The sequence below is a fragment of the Argopecten irradians genome, chromosome 16, assembly GCF_041381155.1.
Source record: "Argopecten irradians isolate NY chromosome 16, Ai_NY, whole genome shotgun sequence".
In the NCBI taxonomy this organism is placed as follows: Eukaryota; Metazoa; Mollusca; class Bivalvia; order Pectinida; family Pectinidae; genus Argopecten; species Argopecten irradians.
Window position 1 is genome coordinate 12,309,010 of NC_091149.1, and position 22,196 is coordinate 12,331,205.

Genomic DNA, 22,196 nt, shown 5'->3' on the forward strand with positions numbered 1-22,196 from the left:
TGCCTATTCCGGTCCTTCCAGTATATCATTGTCATGCCAAATGATCACGTTATAATCACCATACGGTGGAACTAATCGACCGTAAATTGTACTATACACACATTGTTTATGGATCTCGAAACCCCCATATCACCATTAATCATATAAATGTTCACATGAGCGTTGACCGATCATTATAAACACAGAACACAAAACATTTTATTATCAAATTTTTTTATTTTATGACAAAATGACAATACTTATGCATGTTTACAATAAATATGTACAAAATATCTCAGGGCCTGGATCACTATTACTCTAGACATGTTGCTATTTATTTCAAAAGAACCTTTAGACTTACTCCTAACCAATAAAAGAATGGATTAAAAAAAACTTTGATTTGTTGTTCTAACACTACTCACTGTGAAAGGTATACAATATCACTGTGGAAAAATGAGCCAATCCACCCTATTCCAGATACAACTGTATTTTAAAGATTTCTTTCAATTTTGACCAGGAAATTGTTCACATCTCTCCAAATCTGTTACCCCAAGTCCAGCCCTATAGAACAATAAATATTATTTTTTGATATCCATGTTTGAATTATTCACTTTTTAAGTTAAGGCTTTCTTTCATTAGTCCAATTTTACAACCAAACCGCTGCAGCCCACTTCCGTGGGGAGGGATGTTGGTAATGAGATGATCAGCTGATGAATAGATTTGGCAGCTTGTCCCCCAGAATGTTACAAATTAGAAACCATGAACCTGAAACCAAAAATAAATATAGAGAGTTATGCTCCTATCACAGTTATAAATAAGGAGGGAGGAAAATAATAATTCTTATTGTGTTACATTTCTCTCAATAGGTCTTCTTGTTCTACCTGAAACTCCTGGTTTGGCAACCCTAATTTGATTATTCAATATATTCAACTTGAATCACACAAAATTATCTACCATTTTCGACCCAATATGCACCCAGGCCAGGGCTTAAAAAATAAAAAGGTGCTTACTAAGACAAAATTATTGCGAAGCCAATTGAAAGCGAGGTCTCAAATGGAGGAGGGGCCGCTTACAGGGGCATGGGTGCCTATTGGGTTGAATACAGTATATTTATAATTTTATCTAAAGTTTCAATGCTATATTGCTTTGTGATATTTATTTGTTTATTGTACAATGAACAATACCGACCTTGAGCTGCTCGTCTGTAGCAATGTTAACCATCTTTAGGAAATCTCTGATGTTGTTTCTCTGGTCACCCTGCACCTGTATAACCTCCCCATACTCCGGGTGTTCTACCACCGTACCGTTACAGGCAAATTCCTAAAATAAATCACAAATGTTTGTTTGTTTGTTTGTTTGATTAATTAACGTCCACAAATGTACCGTTACAGGCAAATTCCTAAAATAAATCACAAATGTACCGTTACAGGCAAATTCCTAAAATAAATCACAAATGTACCGTTACAGGCAAATTCCTAAAATAAATCACAAATGTACCTTTACAGGTAAATTCCTACAATAAATCACAACTGTATCATTACAGGCAAATTTCTACAAGTTAACAACACAACATAACAGTACCATTACAGGCAAATTCCTACAAATCACAAATGTACTGTTAATCGAGAAATTCCTAAAACAAACTAGAACAGTAAGCTGATGGCTGACTTATGTCCCCCGCTTCCTCTTATCAGAGGTGTCCGACTTGTTTTGAAAGAAATATGATGTACATATGATTTACATTATATTATATAATATTAAAAATATTATATTATGTACTACCCACATTTGTTCAAAATCAAGCCAGACACATGTTCTTATTTGCACATTACACTAATTACAATTATATAGTATATGTAGTGACGGGCCAATGATTGAAAAAAAAAATAAAAAAAATTGAAAAATCAGTCGAAAAAAATTTAAACTGATCATCGATTAAGAATTTTTAAAACCAATTAATCAGAATTTTTTCAAAGTCATCCTATTTAGATTTGTGTCAAGAAACATTTGATTATCATAATTCAACTGAATAATTAGCCCATTTTTATTACCCTACAGATATTGTTCTCATATATAGGACAGTATCCATCATGATGCATTAGTCCGTCGCAGTGGACAGGATTTTTACCACACTATAACCGTGATTTAGTGTTTTTCCAATTAAATAGTGATAACCTCGATTGATAAGTGTTTGAAATTTAAAGATGTTTCTATATAACATATTCCTGAAAGAAAACCAATTATTCAATCTCTATGTTGATCAGGGCATCTTTCGATTTTACACCATTCCGCTAAGATTTTCAACAATGAAAGTAAACATATTGACCGATTTTTCATCAGGCATATATTATATGTAATTATAGGGTAGTTAAAGACCGTCTGTATTCTTCAAAAATCCATTATGGACGTCGGTCGGATCTTGTTTTCACGATCGGTCCCAAATAACAAATTATGCACCAAACTAGAGTCCTTGGGGTATCCTTGTATAAATAGATTACCTTGTCTTTTTCAATCAATCTTTAACATAAAATCCATAGATCGGTTCAAAGTTTAGAGGGAAACCTCTTTATGAAAATTTGAGTGGTAACCTGCAGTGTTGTTAATAGGCGTGACTTAAATGAGTTCATGAGGAATGCAGATACCAAAACATTTTCAGGTACAGACTGTTCCATGTATCCACAGTTCTACTGTTGAATTTGTTCTTTGTGACATTCAAATCTTGCCCGCGCTCTCAGGAATCTTTTTTTTTTTTTTTTTTAACATTGTGTGATTGATACAAATTATAGAATTAATCACATCAATCTGTACAAATCTTACATAGAAATGTTCTATATATTGGGACATTCTACCAGTATCTATAAAATCAACCTTGGATACCTCGCCCAAGTTTCATAAGATATAAAATATAAGGTTAATTTTTCAACAAAGTTCTATCTGAAAACCACAATATAGACATACAATGCAGTTGTTTGGAGTTCATAAAACATCTCATCAATTTCTCAATATTTTACCTTTTTGCATGCCTTGACAATTTTCTTGAGATCAAATTGGGGATTAATCCCTTGAACAGTGGTCAGGGTTTTTCTACCATTTCTCTGTTGGATTCGGATGTGGATGAATGTTTCAGAACCGGTACCTCCTTCCCCTGCACTTTGATTAGAAAAGGGGTCCGATTGGGCTGGAAAAAAAAAATGATATAAAATTTTGATTTATAATGAGGAAAGCAAATTTCCAACGAAAAATGTTTGTTGGATTGGAAACCTTTAACAAAATATGTGTTTAGCTTATCTTACTTTAGCTCTTTTACTCATACTGGTTCTGGCCTAGAATCAAAACAATCAACATCATACATAACATATATTTATACTAGTAGCCAAAGAAATACCAGAATTTTCTATATCATTTGTATAGGCAATCTAATGTAATTTAGCCTAAATCAAGCGGTACCACAGCTAGGTTTAACCGACAAAAAGTACCGGGTACTGCCTGATAATGAAACCCCTGAACATACTACACGGAAGATTTCCTAGGCATTGTACCGATTGTCAATTGGCTAACTATAGAATACTCCAACAAGAGGTCCCACAGGTTGAAGGATCCAACTTTGAATGATTAATAGTAATATGAACTTCCCAGCAATTTATGATGGATTTTTTAAGGCGAGTCCAGAAGACCGATTTTCTAATTTTGATGAATCCCATTACTAGGAAATAAAGAGGGTTGTCAAAATTTTGGTAAGTCGGGGGAGTCTGTCCCACATGTACAAGAAAATCATGAGTTCAGGACTTGTCTAGGCGAGTTCCGTAAATCACTGATTCATTTGATTTATAATGCAGTGAGAAATTCTTTGCCTTTAACACACAGCAAGACTTAATTGCTACAATCTGATTGAAATACAGATCCTTATAACCACTCCATTCAATAGAGGATCTGACAATATCCCGTTAAGGGTCATGTTCAGATGACCTTTATACCACGCTGCACGTTGCTATATCAATTGACAACGTCATTTCGCCCCAACATACATATACGATTAGCTTTGTTGTGCTCTTTGGGCGAGATGACTAAGTACACAGAAATAATTCTGACAGATTTTCAAACTATTTCGTCCCCTGAAATTCACTGTCAAAATTTTGCCAGCGGCAATTGGATTGGCCATTTCCAAAGGTCACCTGGACATGACCCATAATGGGATTTTCTCAGATCCTCTTATCCAACGTAGTGATAATATGGATCTGTATTTTAATCAGATTGTAATTGTTAGAAATGTGAATTTTTCAGTTACTAATTTACTAAAGTTAGGTGCATGGTGTAGCGGGAAGCTTTCCACCGTTTCCGTAAATATATAACTGTAGTACTATGTATAGTATGAATTTACTTATTTTTTATCTTTACCACTAAAACGTATAAAAATGTTCTATTGGCACTTTGGTGGGTCCATATTTAAATTATATCAACTGTAACTCAGATCCCTGTGATGCTAATAACATTCGATGGCCTTTATAGCTAGCGAGGGGTTTTAGAGTGGGTGGAAAACAGAGTGCCCAGAGAAAACCCTGCAGGCCTTCAGTTTTCGTGTCCGTGTAGGGGGTCGAACCCTGGTCAGCTAAATGAAAGGCGAGTGGCTTAACCACTACACCGAATCACAATCTTTAATTTGATAATGTAATACAAGAAACATAGTATTGCTTCCACTGATAAATGTACATAGTTAATATTAGTATGACATATAGCTTTGAAATTAACAAAAATGTGTATCGGATCTCCGTCAGTAGCGATCAATTTTGTGAATAGAATTTCATCAGCAATAGGCCAAGTCAGAACTTTGGTAAAACTGACAGAATAAACAACATCGATACAGGACTGTCAGTAGATATTAGGGCTCGATTATCGTTTTCAAAACAATATAGAAAGTAGTTTTTAATCACAAATGTTAATGACGATATCAATCTTAATGTATATCACATTTAGTTCATGACTTACTGTTGCATAAACCTTATTGCGATTTCACAAACGCAACAATAGTATGCACTGAACTCCATTTGATGACGCAAATAGCTAAATCGAAGTTTACTTCCGGTAAGAAAATGATACGATAAATGGTATTTATACTAACCGAGTTGACCTGGAAGCTGCCCAGCGATATTCATATAGCCTTTCTTTGTGGTCTACCGAAAAGAAGTAACAAAACACCCGTTTTAAGGTTGATGTTAATAGATTTTGAGAGAGGTGTTGTTTGGTGTTCACCTGTATCAAAATGGCCTTCACCACAAACAACAAAACATTTTTTGTTTGTTCTTAGGTAGAAATTTGTGAAAGACTCTACAAATTATTAGATTTACAAATATTTATCAGAAATTGAAATTTTAGAAAAAATAAACATGTACTTATCAATGAAGTGGGGAAACACTCATGCCCGGATGTTGTGAAAGTACCCCAAAAGGGCAATTGTTTGCTAAAATTGCAAAATGTATTTCACAATACTTTGAATTTTGAAAAATAATATCAAAATATATTGAAGTAATAGTGTTATAATAAAATAACAAAGCAATTGTTATTTAAGTAGGTGTTAAACGTTACTTTGAAAAATATTATTTTTTACCAAAATAAATATCCCTATGGTGCCCCAAAGGAAACCCCCAATGTGCTTGTTTTATGCTTGTGAGAGCTGTGAGAAGAGAACTCGATAAGGCTATACAACTGCAAGTATACAAGTAACTTAGAAATCAACATATTTATTGACGCACATATTTCAATGTATGTATCTATTGATGTTATTTTGATATAAACAGGTGTCACTGAGACGACAGAGTAAAGATAAAGAACAGAAACATCGAAGAGAGTTCATGCAACACAAGCGAGAACGCTCATCATCAATGGCTGTTCGTCCCGACTGAATCGACTTGAGCGGCAAGTGTTTGCTGTTAGACAACCTGCATTTGTAGCTACTAGTTGGTCTCATATCGACAGATTATGTTCGCCGTGCAACGGTGATCCAACAATGTCTGAATCGGACGTCTATGACCCGTCTTGTCCTACTGAGTGAGTATGGTTTTCGCCGACATGAAATAATCATTATCATAAAGCTAGCAGTCCACAACGGTGTCTGGCTAATGCAGCTACATTGTATTAGTACAGTGGCCTCGTTGACATGCACTAAATATAGAAAACACAATCTTATTTCACAAACAATTGTGTTGTCAACATACACGATTGTTTACTTCAAAGTAACCAGATCTTGTTATATGGTGTTGACAAAAAACCATAAATCAAGTCGATGTGTACAAAAATATAGGCGAGAATATCTGCACAACACTACAGTGAAAAATATTTCAGATATTGTCTTACCAGACTTGATCATGGTGTAGGTGTTGTTATCAGTTTAAAGTTGGAATTCAAGAAAGATAAATTGTGCATTGTCAATGTTAAGTAAAACGTTTTTGTCCATTTTAATTCATTAAAGAGTCCATCACTGATGAGTAATCTTATTGATTCAAATGGACAAAACTTTGTATAAGCACATGTACACGCATATTACAGGTAAATATATATGTCAACACAGGAAAAATTGCTATTTCGAAGTAACGTCAACATTTGAAATAAGTTTTGATATATTTCTTGTAGTGAATAACATGACTCATATTTAAATCACATCAAGCATTAGATGATGGTAATGATTGCATGTATCCAGCTGGTGTTCTAAAAACTTTAAAATGAACTGTTGAAAATGTTTTTATTTCATTGCTTATTGATATATTGATACTATGCACAATTAATTGCCATCTACTTATTTTAGACTAAATGTTATTATTTTTGTGTTTTAATACAAGTATAGTTTTTGAACCTTTAACTTGCAGTCCTAAGATATTTCAGGACAATTTTTTAATTTCTTTGATAGTCCTTGCTTAAAATTTCTAAATGCTTTTGAAATACAAGGGAGACAACTGTGGGGATATGATGTTTAAACTGGAGAAATATCAACAAAAAGTTGCGTTTAATTACAATTAATTCTAATTATCTTAATTAGTAAATTAAATAGTGTTAAATGCTTTAAAATGCATGAAGCAATTGAGAAAAAAACTATTTTTATGTACAGTGCTATAAAAACTCTGTGTCCAAGTTATTGTATTTTGGGGATGATATTTGCACCACCCTACCCCTAAGTTTGTGTGAACGAAAATAATGTCAAGGAATATATAAAAACAAAATACTCAATCAATCAATACTAAACAAAATAACAGAACATTGTTGTGTTGTTTCAAGAAGAAAATAAAAGAAACACAATTTAATAAAGGATGACAATTCATTGATTAATATTCGTGCCCTATATATCCGGGCCTGAAACTCTCGATCTCTGGTACCCAATCGCCTAGCCAAACATACCTGCGCCTAATCCACATCCTCAAAAAAGGACGTTTCAATGACGAAGTGAGTCGGTTCGATATGCTGACATGATCACTGTGGAAACTGTCAATTAGATTATTTGAATTCCAGCATTGCATTGTATAAACAGTAGATACATGGATACGAATTGTACATATATTTTAGAAGAATATATTTAGAAAATATTTGATAAGATATTTTATAAGAAGAAAATGTACATAGACAAATTTTGTCGCTTTTCTTTTGAACTTACTCAATGGCATGACCATTGGCTAGTCACCTTTTGGTTTTTTAGAAGTTAGTATTTTATCATTGCCCCTGCACTTTAAGTTCAAGCCCCACTTAGGACAGGTCAGGTGCTTATAAATTTTAGAACCATAGGTCAATAATTTCTTCAGGTTCTCATCAGGAATTTGTTTTTTACAGTTAATGAGAATATTTAAGTGCTGGATAACTCATTATTGGCCATAGTTCACTGTCCAGTTTGTGCTGTTATCTGGTTGGCTGCCATACATATTTTGGTGATGCGAAAAGCCGAAAATGATTTTCAAAAGTGTTGACATTCCTGTGCTCAAAACCATCTTTACTTGGTGTTTCATTGTTGATGAGGTAACTCAGGCTTCTGGAACTTGGTGACGCCTTAGACAATTTGGTGTGTTTTTCATTTGGTGTATCAGATATGATCATGCTCAGATAAGGTATAATTTGTTTACATTCACTCAGAGTTTTCAGACATTACACAAGAATTCTTAAATTCCATCGACAATCTTTAAGATTTATAAGAATAATCAAGAAGGATTGTTTGTTTGGTAATATTACACACATGTATTTGTCTGTTGGACAACAATTTCAAATGCTTTGTTTATCCTCAAATATATATATATATATATACAGTCTACATATAATGCCCATAGCGAAGATGGTGTAGTTGTCTCCCTTGCTGAATGTAATGTTAGCTGTATAGAGCAATACTGTTGACAAAGGAGATGGTCAAATTGGTTGCTTTTTAAAAAATTCTGTCAGTGTACCGGTAATTTGATTACAGTTAATACTTTTTACTAATGTCATACATTTACAGCTCAGAATCTTGTTTAGATATTTAATAGAATTTTAGTTATATGTTTCTCAATCATATATGAATTGAATTTGTGATATTGATTATATCACTGTCCACAATACAATATGTATACACTTCAGCTGTTCTAGTAATTTTGTGTTTATATACATAAAATTTTAACAGATAATTTGGTTTGTTAGGTTCATAACTAAAAAAAATCTTGATTTAAAAGTGTGTTTTTTTTTATTATAGGTTCATTTATATCTAGACTGATTATAACTACTACCTGGTAAATTATCATTTTTGATAAAATGATTATCTCCCCTTATTTGAGATCTTGGCTCAGGATATATTTTAGATTGACAAAGTCAACAAGGTAAATTTCATCTATGAAATTTAAAAAATACTGTGATGAGTTATTGAGTCTTAGTTATGAAAATCCTTAAGGGAGTAATTGGATGTACAAATATCATAAATCTATAGATTATGGGTAGAAAAATACATGCATCAGGAATCCTAGCTATATGAGCGGGATATTGGATACGGTGCAAACATTCTTACCTACATCAGAAAAACATGCTTCTAGGGAATCCTGTATAAGCAGCTGGTTATAGGGTATATAAATACTTCTTTTTGAGATTGATATTTACATGTAGGAATATTAGGAAAAAAGAAATATTGTCTGCAAATTCTGAGTACATTCTTGACTTAAATGATTTTATACTAATATGGAATTTATGAATCATTTTATGGCAATCTGATTACAGACCCATTTCATACAGTATCTGGCATTAGAGGCCATTTTCTGGTAACCCTCAATCAAATCATTGTCTTCAGTTCAGAATCTTGAAGATAATTTAAAGATGCTCCACCGCCGACAGAGTATAAAGGGTATTCATCATTTGAACAATAATTGGTGTTTAATCGTGTATATATATGTCTAGTTAACGCAAAAAATAATATAAAATAATTTGTTTTGCATTTGGTGCATGCGTAATCAGTACTTCATTCCATATAGGATATAGTGTCATTGAATTTTTTCGGGATGCAATTAATTATTTTTTGATATTTTTAACTTGAAGTGAAATTAGAAGCTCAAACTTTTCAAAGGTGGTAATAGTTTAAAGTAAGTAACTTTTGTAACTGAAGAAAAACATTAAATCGTCTGCTTCTGTTTTTGATAGTGAAAAAATACCATTTGTCAGCGGTGGAGCATCTTTAAATTTCTTACCAACATTACACACAGCAGCATTGTTCAGTGATTTTTCTCCTTATATAACTGGGGTCAGAAACGACCCTATTCTCAATACTTAACCCCCTATATTTTCCCAACAGCAATGAAAAATTCCCAAATCGAATTGCTGAGGAAAAAAAAAGCTGTCCTGATAAAAGTTTGTTTGGTTGATGCAATACAGGTCCATGTAAAAACAGCATGTAACATCAAATAAAACAGTTTACAATATTTAATTACCTATATATAACAGCCATGTGCAGAAATGGGTAACTTTTCCCTAAAACGGCTCTTTTCACGATTAAAAATTCCCAATTTGTGTCAAAAACTTTTTTTCCCAAAATACCCTGAAAAATCACTGTTGTTTTGTTTCTCTGGTATACGTACTGGTCTTTTCTCCCTAATTACAATACTTTGTGCCTTCATGTAATTTGTTTTCTGTTAATATTTCCAGATCTATAGCAAATATATACCTGAATTATGTAGGAAGTATCCTTCATGTAAGTTGTTTTCTGTTAATATTTCCAGATAGCAAATATATACCTGAAGTATGTGGGAAGTATATAAGCCTTAAAGGTCACCAGAACAGGACCCCTAATGGAATGTTCAAATCCTCTATGAAATGGAGTGATAATGTAAAAAGATCTATATTTGAATCATTTTATGGTGAAGTGGAGGTCTATTAAGATCTGTGTAACACCTATTCTGAAGTTTTGTGTGATGTTGCAGCAGTACAGAGTATTGATTGATATTCTGAGGCTTATATAGTTGTATACACATAATGATACTCCAGTGATAAAGTTTAGTTCAGGTTTTATCCTTATACACTCATTATAGATAGGTTTACACTGGTTTGGGCAAGTTTTCTATTATCACCTCATTTCTGGAAAGGGAGATATTGCTGCGGTACAACTTTGTCTTTCTATATAAAATCAGAAAGTTGTTAACATTTTTAGCTTGTCATAAGAACCAAAATACTGCTGATCTAAATAAAAGATGTCACAATCACCAGGCCAGATAGTGGAATCCATCAATAGTAATCAGTAACATTGTTTTTATATCTCTAAACCCATATCTGTTATTCGAAAATTAATATTCTGTAATACTGACTATGCAATCTATCGGTGTCGCTCAGGTAAGGCCGGTTTTCAGAAGTGTATTTTAGTTACATTTGACTATTCCGATCTCAAAATCGGTCTGGTATTCGGAATTGGGAGGGATCGGTTTTGGGAAGTTTTATATACTATTAATAAAGAGGAATTCATTCCGTACATGACATCCATGTTCGGTTTCTAGAGGTGATCGGTTTGGAGAAGGTTCGGTTTTCGGAAGTTACACTGTAAATGTTTTAGAAATTCTTTAATTTAAAGACACACATTTTATTTAGTTTCTTGAAAGAATGAAACATTTGAGAATGTTACAATATAGGTAAGAATAAATTAAGAACAATATTATTATCTGTTAAAAGTAAGAAATTAAAAAAGATATCTGTACTAGTAAACATATATGTACAAAAAAAAATCAAGGCTGGAATGTATATACAACAATTTGAAATAAAGTTAATATTGTGTCCAAGGATCTTTATAATATTGAAACTATTGTTACAGCTAGGTTAGTTTACCGTCCTAATATAACAGCCAGTGCCTTATAGCTATAGGTGGAGAACAACCTCCGACCAGCGGTTATTACCTGGAAAAAGGCAAACATGGGATTTGAACTGGATTTGCATTGGAGGCTTGCATTGTGGAATTATGTCGGGATATCTTAACCACTTGGAAATGTCTGACTACATGAGTATTAAATTATGAATATATTACTTCTCTATATACATGTATCTACTTTAAACTGGCACTGCCAATATCAAATATAGTGTTTTCGGTTTTCTGAAAAACCCTTAAATAGTTTTCTTAAAAGATTATCAATATAAGCTATGATACAAATATATATATCAATATTTATGTTATCATATAGTCCTACTATATATATATATATAGATATAGCTAAGACAAGCTAAGATACACATAAAATTAATCAAGAGGGTTATTATGTTATAGTTCATGAATTCGAATTAATCCTTAATTATAAATAGCTAGGTTGGATTGTCCCAGATGTTGTTAGTTTTGTTTTTTGATCCTCAACAGTGATTGAATGAATTCTATTGATTTTATTTGTAATTTGTATTGATAACAAAGGGTGGATCCTGCCATTACGACTGACACAGATGTTTTGGAGGTCATGCACAACAGTATTGATTGATTGGTTACCATGGTAACATGTAGCTGTTTAGTCCTCAGGCTTTCTTAGATTATCTCCAAATTCAGTTTTTGTTAAAATTTTGAACTTATTTATGTAAAAAATTATTCTGTATAATTTTTAATGCTGCAAAATAAACCACACACTATGCAATTTAGATGTTCTATATATTGAGAAAGCAGTCTTTTATGGAGACTCTATCAAGCTATTTGTAATATGCTGATGTACTCCAGGGCTGTATGTTTCAGGGAGATACCACTATAAAATGCTTTGACTATTACTGCAGACTCCCAAGATATACAAACATTGGCACATATGTATACAAAACACTGTATATATATATACAGAACTCACTTTAAATGACCCAGGCTGGATATGAAGCCAAATCATTTAATGTGGACATTTATGCGAGAGTGAAATTTACGCTAATTACGTGAAGTTTGCTTGATCACGAAAATTTCCCCACATGAAATATTTTGTACATGTATGAACTTAATTGTTAAAATTCTAAAAGTGTATCTATCGTGAAAATAATAACACCGTGAAATTTTTATGTGTGCAAATCACGAATTTAAGGACTCGGAAAAATATTCACGTTGCACAGTAATGTATGAGTTTAGAAAGGAAAAAATTCTAAATAAATGTCACTGTAAAAAATGTCAGCTATATGTTTATCCAGCAGAATTGTGGGAGTATGGAGTTCTGCCTCCACCCGCAGGTCACCATGAATTTTACATTTGTATTGATTTGTTAGGAGGACCTTGTTCTGGTTGCCGTGCTACTTTGTTTGCTCTGCTGCGAGTTGTGCTGTTGTCATTGTTGGAAGTATTTTTCATTTCTTCCCTGTCTTCCGAAACTTTGCTTTTCAATCTTTACAATATTTTCAATGAGATGAACAAATGTTTACTGCTTTGTGTAGATTTAACCGCATGTTGGGAGCTAAATAAATCTACTTCTGGCAGCAAAAGTTCAATATTCGTATGTTCTAAACATCAATATTCCTAATGAATTAATCATCACTTAGTTTTGTTAAAAATGATTTATGGACTTATAGTGGTTTTCAAAATTAAATTACTATGTATTGGTGGTTCAAGTCAACATTAACCAGTACACTAGTGTTTTACAAACATGTTTGAGGTCAAATATAATGTACTGCTTGGCTTTTTCTGATGCGGTGTACATGTTCTTCTCTTATTTAATAATATTGAAACTTTCATTAAATTATAAACACTTATTATTTGGTAATTTTCAACAATTAAGATTTTTAAAAATATCTTTGTGAGGTTTTAGGCAATGATGATTTCTATGAAAACAGTATTTTTATTTAATTTTAATATTTTTGATTTTCCATATTTTGTATGTACTCTGATTATTTAGATTTGACAATAGCATACACACTTAATGTTTTCAACCTTATAAGCACCCAGGGTATTAAAATTGAAAAAATGCAAAGGTGCATAATAAGATAAAAATTACTGCAAACCTGTACAGTTTTGATAGTTTTGGTCTTACGCCTGACAATTGAAATGAGGCCTCAAAAAGGAGAGGGGTGCTAATAGGGACATGGACGCTTATTAGGTCGAATACGGCACATAAACCCTAACCAAATTTGAATTTATATCATATCACATGGCTAGACACTTTTGGAGTATATTGCAGTGTTTGAGATAAAAGGTGGCCAGATGGCCGGAGGCTATAGAAAATCTGGTCGGTCTATTTAAAATCTTATCATGTTGGAACAATTGGCTATGCAATTTTGACATAAGATTCTTTTCTTCTGCATCCATCGACAAATTCTGATTTTGATCTATATTTAGTTTAATGCTTGACAAGGATAGATAATAAAATTCATTATGAAAAATCTGTAAATTTAGCAATTTCCATTGGTTTTTGTTGCTTTAGTATTATAAAACCCTTAAAAGCATTACAATTAATCTTATGGTCCTTTCATTTTTAAGACAATACATGTATGTGATGATATAACATGTCTATGATAAAATGGCTGGGGCCATAGAATTTTCTTTCTCTGTAGACCAATTGTCTATGGAAAATTCACAGTCACTTTCAGACACTGATATTGTCATATGATATCCACCCTACCATATAAAAATCAGGTGGAATAAAAACTCAATATGTATGTTTTAAGAGCCGAATGCCTGTTGTGCTTTGACGTGGAGCATCTTGTGTATCTATATAGCTACTTAATGTTCTAACATGGTTGTGGTGCTTGTTGTATTTTTTAGGTAGCAAGATTTTATATATACTGAAGCTGTATACTACCTATCCCTCGTTAGGAAATGTCAGAGAGTGGAGATTCTGAGACAAGGTTTGAAAGTTGGCCCTTCTTTTCTGCATGACAGTGTTAACGTTGTCACCAAACCCAACCCTCCCCTCCACCCTCACCCATACCCCCACAAGCAGAAATGTTTGTGATGTAGTTGACCCATTGACTTTTACCTATAATAGTCCTTTGGTTATACTTTAACATCTAAACGTCCTGTATAATTTTCTGTCTAAACTATCAGTAACATTCTTCTAGTTCAATCTTTGACCTATACCAGAAACAAGTTACCCTCTACCTATAAACCTTTTCCTCTAACGTCCCTGTGTAACCTTTGACCTATACCAGTAACAAATTACCCTCTACCCATAAACCTTTTCCTCTAACGACCCTGTGTAACCTTTGACCTGTACCAGTAACAGATCTTTTATTTACCCTTTAACCTTTTCCTGTAGCAGCCCTATGTAACCTTTGATCTTCAGATTGTAACCCTTTTGTTGTTCAATATTTGACCTTTGAACCCGTTGTAGTAAATGGTGAAGTGGTCCAACCAGATATCATTTGTTTGATGCCCTTGATCAAAGTAGAGTCCAACCTGTCTACAAAGGCTATACCTCTACGGCACAAAACAAAATGGTCTTGATAATCAGGTGGTCTGCATTCCGTATTTACATAGTTATCTACCCTTTTGTAGGTATTGAATATAATGTCATTAGTTTATAGGAGTAAAGTTGACTAATCGGTGGCATTAAGCTTACAAATACATGATGCTACGATACAATATCTACCTGCAAGAGCAGATAACTCTGTAATATGAAAATACAGAATACACAGACCAAAATGTATTATTAGTAAATCTGACATTTTCGACTCCGATAGGTCACTAAGGCAAGTATTATTGTTAATGAGGTTACTATAGAAAAAGTGATATAACATAAAATAGAATAAATAAATGTAAAATATCCTTGTGATGGAATTAAAATAAATATTAAGACAAATCTGCAATCCCTAGCGCTTTCCCAGCTGCCGCTGGTCTTCAGTGGATGTTTGATGATGATATAAGATAAAAAAATATTATATACAAATGTATATATATATATATATGAGATTCCCAATTCCAATGTTGTTTCAATTAAGCATTGATGTTACTTTTTTTTAACTTCATGGAGGTATGAAAGAAATTTTGTTTACAAACTGTGTGAATCCGCGTAGAGGATTCTCACAATAGTTTGTAAACAAAAAATTTATTTCATACCTCCATGAAGTTAAAAAAATAGTAACATCAATGCTTATAATTACTTTTATAGACTACTTGATAACATAAAAAAATGTTTAAACGTACCATTCTATTGATCTTCTAATGAATTCTTTTTTCTAAATCAATACGCAACGTCGACATCTCTATTGTGACGTCATGCTTACGTCAGATTTTCGGCCCATTATAGGATTTTTTCTTCATAGTATATGAAGAAAAAGAATCTGCCAATCTAGAGTGTTTGATTTAGTATGAAAAACAAATAAAAATTAATTATTGCTAAATAAATGAAGCTGTTATAAGGATGTAACTAATTAATTATTAGTAAAGTGACATCTTGAATAGGGTCATCAGGCTTGTAATAAAAGTTATATAACTAAGGATATTTAAATTCGAAAAGGAAGTTGTTTTGATAATTTGCATATATATATAATGTATTGAACTTAAAATGTAATTTAGATTTCTTTCAATTCAGGCTAGCGTTAGCTTTACAGTTATAAAATTCTATTATGAACTTATTCATTCTCAAAGACACATTTAGACTCTTCTAAACCAATGTCTCGATAAGTCCATTATGAAATTTTAGGGATGATTGAGTTAAAAATTATAGTGATTTTGAACTACAAGATAAAATACTGACATGAAGGGTTCATCTATATATTACCATACTGAAAAGGTTATTGAATGTTTGATATTTTAAGTTAAAAGATTTAAAATTAACCATCACTTTTATCATTTGTGTATAATGAGGTACATTTTATTACAAATCATGGTGAACACTTGATGTTTGACTTGAGCATATATCACAAGGAAAACTATCTGTACTTCATTATCAATGGTAAATATTACAAGTTTATAATTTGGTAGCTGTCGTTGTGAGCATCAATTAAACATGTTACAATTTGTGCCAGCTGTCCATTAGATAAAAACATTAATTGAAAACATTACAGTTTTGTTATATTGGCTAACTGTCATTGAGAAACTATTATCAGCCATTCCCTGACATAGCTAAGTCAATAAATACAATAGTGAGTGGGGTTGATCTGTACTCCAGGCACCGGCCACCAGCCACCAGCTGTCGTTACCATGGCGACCACCAACATGTGATCTGTTGCCATGGAGATAAAATGAAATGCTGTCAGATCATAGCTTTGAGGAATGGCAGAAACTGTTAATACAACAATATTGTGTAGTGTGATACATACACTATGTGTAGTGCAATTTATGATATAATTGTGGTATTATGATGAAAACTGTTAAGGTCAAAATGAGTTACGTAGTGACCATCAAATGATGGTATCATTGTATCATAATCACATGACAGTTCAGCACTTGTATTTTGGGAATATTTATATATTTTGCGATTTCACACATTGCTTTGTTTGTAAAATGATTGAATAATGTAAACCTTAAAGCAAAATTTCAAAAATTAGAAATCCCTTATTTGATTTTCTTGTTTTTAATTAAATTCGCTATAATTCTGACCAATGAAAAAAGAAATGCATTTCATAGACTCACTGACTGTAATAACATTACATATTATATAACATTATACTTATTATCTCTATGTTACCACTGTTACCTGATTTATCTCCTGATGTACATAGTTACCTGATTTATCTCCGATGTTACATTAGTTACCTGATTTATCTCCTGATGATGTTACCTATTATCTCTGATGTTACTTGTTACCTGATTATCTCCTGATGTTACCATTGTTTACTCTGTTACCTGATTTATCTCCTGATGTTACCATTGGTTACCTGATTTATCTCCTGATGTTACCGTTGGTTACCTGATTTATCTCCTGATGTTACCATTGGTTACCTGATTTATCTCCTGATGTTACCATTGGTTACCTGATTTATCTCCTGATGTTACGGTTGGTTACCTGATTTATCTCCTGATGTTACCATTGGTTACCTGATTTATCTCCTGATGTTACCATTGGTTACCTGATTTATCTCCTGATGTTACCATTGGTTACCTGATTTATCTCCTGATGGTTACCATTGTTACCTGATTTATCTCCTGATGTTACCATTGGTTACCTGATTTATCTCCTGATGTTACCATTGGTTACCTGATTTATCTCCTGATGTTACCTTGGTTACCTGATTTATCTCCTGATGTTACTTGTTACCTGATTTATCTCCTGATGTTTCCGGTTAGTTACCTGATTTATCTCCTGATGTTACGGTTGGTTACCTGATTTATCTCCTGATGTTACCATTGGTTACCTGATTTATCTCCTGATGTTGCCATTGGTTACCTGATTTATCTCCTGATGTTGCCATTGGTTTCCAGATTTATTCAATTATTGAATTTTATAAAAAAAAGTGCATTGGTAATATTTCCTTTAGAGGTATATACTAATTTGTAGTCTAGAAAATAGAAATTATTAATCATATATATCTGTAATCATGTGCACTATGTCTTTTCACCAAAACTTACATCACAAACTGACAAAGATCACATGTATTCCTCATGTGAAAAAGTATAGCAGTTGTGTTAAGGAAAGGGAAATGAAATCCCATGTAGCTTTCATCTTTACAGACTGTATGATCATGGCTGCATTGTCAGCTAGCTGGTAGCTGTTTACTCACTGAGCCAGACCTGTTATCAATCCTTCTAGCTATACAGCTACCAACCATGAACTAGGTCACTAGTGTATAGACTGGATTCAGGACAACTACACTGTAGTAAGGTCTATACAGACTATAGTAAAGGCCATGTACTGCTGCAGTATACAGGCAATATTTCTTCAAATGAATGTTACCACATGAATTTCATGTGAACCAGAGCATTAAAGTGAATATAACATGAATGTCATGTGAAATTCACATGAACATTTTCACATACAATTCATGTGAAATTCATGTGAAAATTCATGTGAAAAAATTAAAGCTAAGACATGCCTTTGTTTTTGTATTAAAAAGATAATTATTAGAATTAAAAAATTACTGTATCAGTACATTGTATAACCTTTTATTATGAATCACTTTCAAATGCATATATATCTTAAGATAGCTTCAAAATAGGAACAATAATATGTGGCTTTAATCTGTCAGTTGTAGTATAATCAGAGGTAATTGACACTTGATAGATTTATCCTATCTTGTTATACACAAGATAGTTATCTCATTATTACAAGATGGTTTATCTATCAGGTGTCAATTACCTATGATTCTACTACAAATGGACATTCGAAAGTTTGATTATCACTGGTAACTCTAGATTAGAAAACACCTTAGCATTAGTTGCCAAAACCTTTCATTTGTCTTGAAATGTTTTTAGCAGAATGCACCTTGTGCCTGACAAAGTTACTTTTTTGTCCTTTAAAAAATCTAAAAATATGAATAAAACAATTGTGCATAGGGCACAATTTGCAATGCTTTTAATTGCTAAAAGAAAATGATAAAGATATTTCCATACTTTTCCACATATTCCTCCCTAATTCTCAAGGCCATTACCAGGCCATCTTTCATTGTAACACTTGGAGTTGGAATGACAAAGTCTATATTGAATCATATGGCTTTGATAGCTCAGGTATTTAGAATGGACCAAAACAATGAAATCATAAATAAATACATTTTCTTTCCTCGGTCAAAAAAATAACTTAGCAAAAAATGCTAAAATGATTATTTTCATTTTAGCAATTATTGTCTGCCATTAGCAAAATGCACAAAATGCTATCCATAGAATGAGCACAGATTATACATTGAAAACTTTGATTCATGAAACTTTAGCTAATATATAGGTTTGTTAGTAATGTTATAAAGTGAATAATTCGGTACCAAGCAAGAAGTCAGCGAGAGATTCGATTCGTCAGATTTTGAATCATAGTGGTTTTAGTGTAAATGTGGATAAAAAATGATATATAATACACATTTAAGCATTTAAGGTCTTTCAGTTGGCATTCATAGCCAATATGAATGTCAACTGTACAGAGGCAAAGTCAATGAAGCGCTAATGTTGGATTTGCCTCTTTACAGTTGGCATTCATATTGACTATGAATACCAACTGAAACATGTTCAATGCTCATACTTACATTTGGTTACAATTTTATGATGAAATAACAAGGGATTTTGCATCTATAATGAATTTATCATTCGTTATCGTCAAGGATGGATCAGCCATTTGAACAGCCTTTTTTCATGATGGCTGGCGTGACAATTATGACGTCACAATGACAATGACATTATAATAAGCAATTGAAGTTCATATTCTATATGACTGCCAACTGCGTTTAGTAAGGTTACATAGTGGAACAGCAGTGAAATGTAAATATGTAAAAAAAAACCCATTCAGTTAATTTGATTATAGATTATGTCATTTGTTGAACAGTTTCTAAGGATCACCATACACGCCCTTCTCATTTTATTTGCCACGGTAGCCGAGTGGTTAAGATGTCTCAACATATTACCATGGCCACAAGCCCTCCACCTCTGGGTCGCGAGTGCGAATCTCAAGTGGGGCAGTTGCCAGGTACTGACAGCTGGTTGGTGGTTTTTCTCCGGATTGTCCGTCTTTTCTTGTCATGTCCTTACATGACCTTGGCTGTTAATAGGACATTAAGCTAATAAAACCCATAAAAGCTATTTGATGCATCTACTACAGTAAATAAATATTTCAAGAATACAGGTGTATCAGGATATTAGACTTGCACAAGTCCCTTCGATTTACCTCAAATTTACTTCAATATTCCTATATGAATTCTTGCAGCAAAAATAAATAAACTATTTCCTATATTACAAAAATATATTAGATATGCTCTGATTTTCAACCACTCTCATTGGCTGATACACTTAGCTGTCACGTGGAGGGCCATATTTAGCATATCGACTCAATGTTTCCATTTTAGAAAGCATATTGACTTGATGTTTCCATTTTTAGAAACACTGAGTCAATATTCCGTATTATGACGTTGCTCCCAAGTAGATATTTTGATCATGACGTCACAATACCCAGACGTCAAGTTCTTTGGGAAGATGTAGTCGAGCCATTCTCCATGCATTTCTATGTTACTATACACAAAGCAAACATTTAAAATAATTAACACATCCAATATAAAAATTAAGGACCTTTGTTTCAGGCCATATGGTGTTATATTGCCCTAGTAGAATTTCAAATAATGACCTCTGGCTACGCCCTATGTATCATTTATTCTTCTTGCCAATATAACATCATATTGACCTCAACATAGGTTCATAATTGATATATATATATGTATACAGTACCCATGTATTGGTGTGTTATTCCTTAGCTTGATATTAACCCTCTAAGAACATATTTTGTTTATTTCAGGCCATGATCATGATCTAGCTTGTATGTACATAATATGCATGTAGGTCAAATAACATATAATATAGCATTTATATATGTATTTGATGAAAACCTTGTCAAATTCAGTAAATATCTTATAACATTACATGTTGTTATCGTTGCAGGGATGATGTTGCTGGAGGAAGTACAGACAAGACAACTGAGCCATCAGACACCGTTCAGAATCAAGTTGTAGAAGACATTAACTTCGATATTCCAGAGGAACACTTTCCCAAATCTAGTGAGTAATATTCAGTGGTGTTGAAAGTTCTATTTAAGGTCATATTATGCTGTATTTGGACATTACAGAGTTAACTGCCCATGCGGGTAGATATTGATTGTGACATCATGTGTTTGCAAGCGTAAAAGTCATACTTTTCAGAGAAAACATTGTGAATTGGGCTCTCAAAATAATGACATTTAACAATCGTTACCTACCCACAAGGGAGCTAACTCTGTAATTTGCAAAGACTGAATAAGACGAACTAGGTTTGTGTAATATCAGATGCAAGTCTTTTCTCGGTTAACTTTACTCTAAAATCTTACCATGAATTACTACTGTGTTTTGGGTATTTTTTGTATTTTCACGATATTCACATTTTCACTTAAACTTGTGAATTCTAAACACAAGAAAAATATTCAGAAATTCATAGATGTACCTAAGAACAATAGATTAAAGAGTTACAGAAATTACTGTATCAAAATTTAACCTCTGTAAAATTAAAGATGCTCCACCGCCGACAGAGCATAAATGATATTAATTATTTGAACAATAATTTGTGAAATAATCGTGTATATAAAGGTATAATTAACACAAAAAATAACATAAAATAATTTATTTTGACTTTGGTGCATGCACAATCAATAGTCCATTCCATATAGAATAAAGTGCCACAGATTTTTTTCGGGATGCAATTAATTATTTTTCATATTTTTAACTTGAAGTAAAATTTAAAGCTCAAACTTTTCAATAGTAGTAATGGTGTAAAGTAAGTAAGTTTAGTCACTGAAGAAAAATACTACATCATCTACTCCTGCTTTTGATAGTGAAAAAATACCATTTGACAGCGTGGAGCATCTTTAAAAGGCACCATGAAATATTAACCCCGTGAATATGCTCTGTAAAATATACCGGTACCATGTGTTCTGATTTATATTTTTGACCCGGTGAATTTAAAGCATGGTCAGTGTTAAGATAAGGAAATGAATGACTCTCATCTTGAAATTAATTTTATCTTCAATGTCATAGGCTGGTGGCTTTCCTCCACCTTAACCTGGCACATACTTAAAAATAGAAAACAATACATTTCATTTGTGCCAGGGCAGATAACTTATTTTTCATAATTTAATATTTCATAATTAATATATTTTTGGTTTGGTGCATTACAATTATAGCGTTACAGGAATATAATACCTCTTGTGCAGTTTAAA

General features: G+C 32.7%; 2 protein-coding genes across 4 annotated transcripts in view; one reads left to right on the forward strand and one right to left on the reverse strand.

Moving 5' to 3' along the window:
* Positions 1 to 196: 196 nt before the first annotated feature.
* Positions 197 to 5,262, reverse strand: LOC138310302 (eukaryotic translation initiation factor eIF1-like). Its single transcript, XM_069251443.1, has 4 exons — positions 5,096 to 5,262; positions 2,991 to 3,157; positions 1,168 to 1,299; positions 197 to 744 (listed from the first exon to the last, which is right to left on the reverse strand). The coding sequence occupies exons 1-4, from the start codon at positions 5,127 to 5,129 to the stop codon at positions 730 to 732; spliced, it is 348 nt and encodes a 115-aa protein (XP_069107544.1). The 5' UTR covers positions 5,130 to 5,262; the 3' UTR covers positions 197 to 729.
* Positions 5,263 to 5,777: 515 nt separating this feature from the next.
* Positions 5,778 to 22,196, forward strand: part of LOC138310429 (uncharacterized) — a 51,121-nt gene continuing 34,702 nt past the window's right edge. For 2 of the 3 annotated variants that reach the window (XM_069251646.1, XM_069251648.1), the window contains exons 1-2: positions 5,778 to 6,021; positions 20,891 to 21,006. In XM_069251646.1, the coding sequence (XP_069107747.1) occupies positions 5,981 to 6,021; positions 20,891 to 21,006 (157 nt within the window). In that variant the 5' untranslated portion in view covers positions 5,778 to 5,980. Of the gene's footprint in view, positions 6,022 to 14,146; positions 14,230 to 20,890; positions 21,007 to 22,196 lie in introns of those variants that run through there. The other variant, XM_069251647.1, reaches the window with a different exon arrangement.